The 7,723-nt window shown below is 57.3% G+C and overlaps 1 protein-coding gene across 1 annotated transcript; it reads right to left on the bottom strand.

Moving 5' to 3' along the window:
- Positions 1–4,597: 4,597 nt before the first annotated feature.
- On the bottom strand, positions 4,598–7,589 carry TREX2 (three prime repair exonuclease 2). The gene is made up of 2 exons (XM_009198483.3): positions 6,132–7,589; positions 4,598–5,587 (listed from the first exon to the last, which is right to left on the bottom strand). Exon 2 carries the CDS (start codon positions 5,551–5,553, stop codon positions 4,843–4,845), a length of 711 nt encoding a protein of 236 aa, XP_009196747.1. The 5' UTR covers positions 5,554–5,587; positions 6,132–7,589; the 3' UTR covers positions 4,598–4,842.
- Positions 7,590–7,723: the final 134 nt, after the last annotated feature.

The raw sequence follows: 7,723 nt of genomic DNA, 5'->3' as shown, positions 1-7,723 counted from the left end.
GTGTGTGTGCGAGTGTCTGAGTGTATGTGCAAGTGTATGTACATGCGTGTGGTGTGTGCAACTGTGTGCAGGTGTGTGAGTGTGCTAGTGTGTGCGAGTGTGTGTGGGTCTACGAATGTGTGCAAGTATGTGTGCAGGTGTGTGCATGTGTGTGTGCACAAGTGTTTGGGGGGGTGTATGTGCTCAGGTGTGTGAGTGCTTGAGTGTGGTTGTGAGTGTATGGGTGTGTGGACAAGTGTGTGGGTGTGTGCAAGAGTGTGTGGGTGTGTGGGTGTGCACGCAGGTGTGCACACGTGGTAATGTGTGTGTGCAAGTGTGCAGATGTATACGAGTGTGTGTTCACAGGTGTGTGCGAGTGTGTGCAGGTGTGTGCACACACGTGTGTGCACAAGTGTGTGTGTGTATGTATGTGTGAGGGTGTGTGCGCAAGTGTGTCTGCATGCGGGCAAGTGTGTGAGTGTGCACATCTGTGAGTGGCAGGTGTGTTCACAAGCTGAGCTGCAGGAAAGCAGTGTCCCCACAATGCTGATACTGTTTCTGGAGGTCCCCTACATGAAACCTCTGCAGCTGACACTCATCAATGCTGCTTGAATTCTTTGCAACAGGCAGGGGGCGGATATTATTTACAAGAAATGCAGACATCCTGCTGTGTTCCCGTGGCACTCCCCAACCTTCTGCTGCGGCTTTCAATGTGCTCCTCACATTGTCTTCTGCACAAAGACAAGCTGGAAATGCTATGGCCTTTGATTTTAGTATTCATCCCTCTCCATAGTGAACTCCATTTTCAATAGGCGTATGTCACATGTCCCCCAGGCACACTTCTGTGATCACCACTGTCTCCCCACTGGCAGACACCCCTGGTGGCCTCATGTGGCTCATCAGTCAGTGACGCAGCTTGACGAGGGGCAGGCAGCTGGCCAGGGGCGAGCTGGAGCAGTGGAGTCGGTTCACTGTTGGCTCCACAGCATCACCGTGAGTCCCATGAAAATGAGCTCGCACACTGGGAGCTCACTTCTCCCTGCTGAGTAGTATTCCGTGGTGTGGATGCACTGCGGCTTGTCCAACCACTCACCTGATGAACATTTGGGCTGTTTCCTGTTTGGGGCTATTATGAAAAAGCTGCTGTGAACATTGGAGTATGAGTCTTCGTATGGTTACATCAACCCCTTTGTCTTGAGTAAATATCTAGGAGTGGAATTGTTAGCTGATGTGGAAGGTGCATGTTTAACGTTTTCAGACACTGCCGAAGTGTCTTCCCAAGTGGCTGCCCCATTTTCCCTTCCCACCAGAAACGCACAGGTACCCCCGGTGCTCCACATCTCCTCCGTGTTAAACCAACACTTGGTGTGGTCAGTAGTTTTTGTTTTACCCATTCTAATAGATGTTAAACGTCCAGGAATTTTGAGAGCTAAACAAACAATATCATTATTAAAAGTTAAATTATGTAAACTGACAAATTATATGAAAAACAAAGGAGATACTCAAAACTCACATCTTCATAATTCGAGCATGCTTTACTGTTGCTGTGTGTTGACATCTGTCAGATGTGTGTGGTGGAAATCCTGGAATCTCTTCCCAAGGTCACCTTCAGTGACTTCATGTTGGTAGCTCAAGACTGGCCAAGTGGAAGTATTACACCACAGAGCTCGGCATGCCACGGCATGCCAGGGCTTGATGTATTACTGCTTTGTTGATTGCCTAGACTTTAGAAAGCAATGAGAAAAATGCTAACATTGCAGATTAAACTGAAGAACGCTGGGTCGGTGGTCATTACATTATAAATAGAAAAAAAAAAAGAAAAAGAAACATTTCTGGTATTTGAAAACTATCATCCAATTAAGCAAAGAAGTTGCTCATCTTAGCTGCTTCAAGTTTATCTTATTAAAATAAATGAAAACATCAGCCAACATATATGTGGGAACCACCTCTGTCTATCCGTTGCAATCAAGTACTGGATACAGATACAAGAACTCAGTAAAAGTCAATGGAGGTATTTTGTGAGTATCGATTGGCCATGTGGAATTTACAGTGAAGAGTATATTGTATATTTTGTTGCATTTTTTATATATTGTGGATTTTATTATTTGTAAATTGTGTGTTCATGTATATGTATGCATGTGCCTGTGTGTATATAGAGAAAGAGACAGGGAAGGAAGGGAGAGAGATCCATGCCTACATACATACGTGTACATTTCCTTTCCTGGAAAGCTGGTTGTTAACCATTTATAAGCACATTGCTGCTTTGAGGCAGCAGAGAGGCAGGTCACAGCCTGTCTGTGAAGCATGGTATGCAAGATGCCTGGCCTAGCCAATCCCAACATGGACTTGGGGAGGGCACCTGAGGCCAGGCCACCGTGAGGCCAGGGGAGCCCAGAGTGATGAGAGAGAGGCACCTCAGCTCAAGACAGGTGAGAGGGCCCAAAACCAGAGATCCCTCCACAGAGGCAGCAGCAGCCAAAATCAGGCTGTCACCTGCCTGCCTGTCCCATCCCGGGATTGAGACTCTTCTAGCATGCCCAATGAGAAGGGCCCCACCTGGTGTCACCTACCTAGCAAGTCAGTGGCAAGACTGGGCTTTTTCTCTTGTTTTTTGATCTGGAGGGGAGTCTCACTGTCGCCCAGGCTGGAGTGCAGTGGTGCCATCATGGCTCACTGCAGCCTCACCTTCCCAGGCTCAAGTGATCCACTGGCCCTCGACCTCCTGAGTAGCTGGGACTACAGATGTGTGCCTCCACTCCTAATTTTTCTTTTTAATTTTTGTAGAGATAGGTTCTTGCTATGTTGCCCAGGTCAGTCTCAAACTCCTGGGCTCAAGCAATCCGCCTGCCTTGGCCTCCCAAAGTGCTGGGATTATAGGCGTGAGCCACCGCGCCCAACAGGCCAGGGTTTTAAGGGTACCACCTGCTGGATTCGGCTGCACAGCTGGAGCCTGGCCAGTCAGATAAACAGAAGCAGGCCCTGTCTGGGCACCAGCAGATCTGGGAGCTCAGTGTCCCCTACTCCAGCTTCTGTAGGGCCAGCCCAGGCCTTGTGACACTCTCCCGGGTGGATGCTCTCCTCGGGAAGCTTGGCTGTGACAAGATCTTCTGGTTACAAACCACATTCCCAAACTAGCCCCTGTGGGGCTTCCCCAGACTGTGCCCCTCCCCTTCCCCTTGACCAGGCCCATGGCTCTCCCTCCCTCCACCAAAGCCCTCCACGCTCTGCTTCTGCCTGCCTTGCCATCACTCTCCTCTCTCTTGTTTGGCCCATTCTCCATGCAGCAACCTGATGTGGTTTGGACGTTCATCACCTCCAAATCTCAGGTTGAAATGCAACCCCCAATGTTGGAGGTGGGGCCTTGGTGGGAGGCGTTTGGGTCATGGGGTTGGATCCCTCATGAATGGCTTGGTGCTGTCCTCACCTCCAGAAGGAGTTGAATTCTCACTGTGAGTTCACCTCCTCTGCCTCTCTCTTGCTCCCCCTTTGCCTTCTGCCATAAGTGGAAGCTTCCTGAGGCCCCACCAGTAACAGATGCCGGCGCTGCTGAGCCAAAACAAACCCGCTGTCTTTGTAAATGACCCAGCCTCAAGTATTTCTTCACAGCAACTCGCGAACGGCTCGGCACGTGGCCCAAGCAGCATATGGCAGAATCCTACACCAGACTTTGCCCCTCTCCTGCTCATGACCCTCCACGGTTCCCCGCTGCCCTCAGGGTCAGGCCTGGCCCGGGCCACAAGGAAGGTATGAGGTGGTCACTGCCTGTGCTCTGGCCTCACCATCCTACCACCGTGCACGCTGCAGTGGCTCCAGTCATTCTGACCTACTTAGGGCTTCCCGGATTGTCCAGCTGGCTGGAGGCTCAGGCTTTGCTCGTGTGAGTCACTCTCAGGCGTGGCCACCCCACCCCTTCTTACCTGACCCGGCGTTGGTGACAGGTCTCTCCCCACCCATGAGGCCTCTCGCAAGACTGGGAGTGCCTCAGGGTGGGGCCCCTGAAGTAGGTTAGCAGGGAACCCAAAGTGCAGTGTGGTGGGCAGAAGCTGCCCTCCCACCGAGCAGCCTCCTGGCCCTAGGGGGACATGGGGTGCAAGATAGGCTCCCTTCCAGTGTCACCCTCACAGCACCAGCCACCCCACCTCTGCTCCGTGCACCCTCAGAGCCCTCAGCATGTATATGTGCATGCCCGCATGTGGGGGCACCTCCCTTTTCCCCAGCACCCTGTTTCTTAACACTTCTCCCTGTTACCACTTCACAGAGCAGGGACAGACACTCCAGGTCCCACGGCGGGTGAGCACTGCAGCTGAGCTTTGTGCCCAGGCAGGTGGCCGGCTCTGTGGGCTTAAGTCCCTATTCATGGCTTCTTTGGGCCTCTGGGATGACAATGCAGCCCACAGCCGCACTCAGCCCACAGCCGCAACCCATCAGCCCTCACACCAACCCAAGAGCTTGACATCTCCCCACCCAGCCACCCGCGGACCTCACCGCGGGAAGAGGCCATAGGGAGGCAGCCCTGGAGGTCTTGTGCTGGCCCCTGGCATGGCTCACCGCCTGGCCCTGCTCAGCAGTGGGTCAAGGGAGTCCAGCCCCTAGTATCTGGCCAGTGAGTCAGAGGGTGAGTAGTTGGCAATATTTATTGGGAAACAGCAAACTCTGCTGGGCATACAGGCTGGCTGGGAGAGCACGGCCCTGGAAGCGGGGACTGGAGAGGAATCCAGGGCTCTGTGGCTGGTCAGGCAGCCAGGGAAGGCCTGGCAGGTGCATGGACCTGAGGCTGCCCAGATATGAGGAGCCGGGGTTGGTAGAGGCCGGCTGAACGGTGGAGACTGGCGCTGCCTGTGGCACAGGAGGTGGCCCTGGTGCTCAGGACTCCAGGCTGGGGTCATCGGGCGGCAAGTACATGGGCTCGATGTGGGCCCACCGGCGGGCCTGCTCATCTGCCCAGGCGAGCAGCTCTGCGGCGCGGTGCAGGAAGATCAGGAGCAGAGTGTGCACATCGCCCTCCGCTGAGTGGGCCGCGCTTGGCTCTGCCTGGAAGTAGCGGTGGAAGAGGCTGCCAAGACTGTAACCCTGGCGGCCTCGGGCCCGGGTGCCGTGGCTGTGGGCGCGGTCGAGGCCCCGCAGGGCCGGCAGTGTGTCCAGGCAGACAGTGTCCCGAGGTAGGCGGGCACCCAGGCGCCGCAGCTCGGCACACAGCAGGGGGAAATCATAATCAAAGCCATTGTGGGCCACAAGGCAGATGGGCCCTGCCTGGCGGCTCAGGAACGCCTGTAGCATCCGCACCACGGCACCATCAAAGCCAGCCTTCCGGCACCGCGCCAGGCCCTCGCTGCTCAGGCCAGTGATCTCGCTGGCCTTGGCGGTGAAGGGGCGCTCTGGGCACATGCACAGCGTGAGTTTGTCCAGGACCCGGGGCAGTACTGGGGCACCAGATTCGTCGCGCTCCAGGTTCTCCAGGGAGGAGCGGTGGACAGCAAAGAGGGACAGTTCAGCAATCTCAGGATCCATGCTGGGGAGCCCAGTAGCTTCCAGGTCCAGGAAGACAAAGGTCTCAGCCCGGGGTGTCTCTGACATGGTGATATTCCCACGGGGATAGCCAGGCCTCAAACTGCCAGAGCGAGAGGCACAAACTCTGAGGACTGGAGAGAGGGGTTCGCCCAGGCCCTGCTGTGTACCACCCTCCCCCTAGCCAAAGCTCTGACCCTTCTGGGGCTCACTTCCTGCCACCCCCAACCACAGCGCCTGTGACCTTTGGCTCTGGGAGCATCAGCCCCACTCCTGCCACCTACTGAACAGAAAAGGCAGGCCTCCAAGCGCTCTACTGCCTGCCTCCAGCCACAGTCCCCAGCAGGGATTGGGAGAGGCAGAGGCAGCTCAGGGACCACGCCTCGGCGGGGTCCAGCCCCTTCACCGGAATGCCTTGGCTGGGAACCTGGGGCATAGCATGCTGGGTCTCAAGCCCTGGAACCAGCTGCGGGAAAGCAGACAAGCAGCCACCCAAAAGAGCCCCTGCAGTGCGCTCAGCTCCCCCTGGGCTCGACCTCCCCGGCCTTGTCCCTGGCACACAGGTGCTGGCCCCGAGCTGGCCTCTGCCTGCTTGCCCCCAGGTTCCTGGGGCGACTGTCCTTGCCAACCCCACCGCACCAGCTTACCTGGGGTGGGCACTGACCGGCTTCCTGGGCTTCTGGGCACCTGTCGCCACATAGGCTGCTCCAGGCGGCCTTTAATCAGCGGCCGCGGCCCGCCCCCAGCTGCCTGTTGGCCAACAATGAGGCCTGGGGCCGCAGGACCTGCGCAGCCGGCTCGCTCTCCGCCCCCTCGCTAGCTCACAGCCACTGGGACACACGCCCTGTGTTTACAGATTAGGAAGCAGGCCCCGGGACACACGCAGACTCCAGGAGCTCTTCACAGGCACAGGGAGGAAGCCAGAGCGGTGCAGAAGGCAGTAACCTCCACCCAGCCAGGCTGTGGCTGCCAGGCCTGACAGGCCTGGGGCCAATGCCTCCCCCATGCTGGGGCCAGTCACACAAAGGCAGCAGGTCCTCTCTGCCAGGCCTCAGTCTCCCGTCACTGGAGATCAGGTGCTGCTGATGAGGATGAAGCAAGCTCTGGAGTGTGAACAAGGTGCCCACACATGCCGTGCTCAGCCTCCAAAGGGGAATGGGGTGCTCCCCCAAAACCTAGGGATGGGGCAGCCTCGGGGCTGCCCACGCACCGCCCACCCCGGCTCACACAGCTTGCCGGCTCATTTCCCACTGCGAAGGGGAGATGCTGCTTTAAGGACGTCGCTTCATCATGTCTACCGTGCACCTAACAGCGGCTGCTGGGGAAGGGAGATGAGCCTGGCCTGGGAGCTGTGCAGCTGAGTTAATGCTTCCCCCACCAGAGACAAGCAATGTTAGGGGATGGGCCGGGAGCACCGGGACTACAGGAGGAGTGAAGCCCAGTCCTGCAGACCCCAGTCTCGGGGACCCACCCTGCCCACCCCACTCCAGGCAAAAGGCACCAGGTCCTTCCCAGTCCTGGGAGGAGTGGTGCCCTGAAGACCTCATTCTGGAGCAAACCCTCGGTGGTGGGTGCACTGCAGGGCCAGCCCCCTGCTGGGGGCACAGAGAGGTGACCAAGAGGAGTCCCTTGGCCTGTAAATCAGGTGGTGCACCTGGACCGTGGTGACCACAGGCCTGCCTGGCCTCCCACCTCTCACAGCGGTGGCTGGGGGATGCCTCAGGCGACTGGGATGGAGGGGTCTGGCACCTGGCTCCTTCTGGCCTCCTTGTCTTGTGTGCCCACGGGGTCCTTGGGGAAGCAAAGGAGATGGTACCAGGAGGGAGCAGGGTGGGGCGGGCAGCAGCAGGTGCAACAATGGCCCCAAAGAGGCAGAGGCCCCACTAGTTGTGCCTGTTCTAGTGCTCGCAGGGAGGGAGGCAGCTGTGACAGGCACACTGCTCAGGGAGATACTGGGTCACCCTGGGAAACCCAGACAGCATCTTCCTGGACAACCAGTCAGGCTGAATTCCCCAGCCCAGAGCTGAGTGCCCAGCCAGGGAGGAGCAGGAAACAGGTACCCCGCGTGGGATCCAGGAGCACTCAAGGAGGGCGGCTGAGGGGTACGTCTCACACAGGACCCTGAGGCCAGCCAGGGGAGGCGGCAGTCGGGTCTCTGCTTGCAAGTGGCTGGCAACAGCAGGAAGGAGTGAAGCCACAGGAAGAGGACACAGCCCGGGCCCGCCAAGATGACAGGAAG

This window comes from Papio anubis, chromosome X, assembly GCF_008728515.1.
Source record: "Papio anubis isolate 15944 chromosome X, Panubis1.0, whole genome shotgun sequence".
NCBI lineage: Eukaryota > Metazoa > Chordata > Mammalia > Primates > Cercopithecidae > Papio > Papio anubis.
The sequence above is the reverse complement of the archived record's forward strand: the minus strand, read 5'-3'. Positions and strand labels throughout refer to the sequence as shown.

What these genes read in the sequence shown, in the direction of transcription:
- TREX2 (XM_009198483.3), bottom strand. Translation starts at nt 5,553, where the DNA reads ATGTCAGAGACACCCCGGGCTGAGACCTTTGTCTTCCTGGACCTGGAA.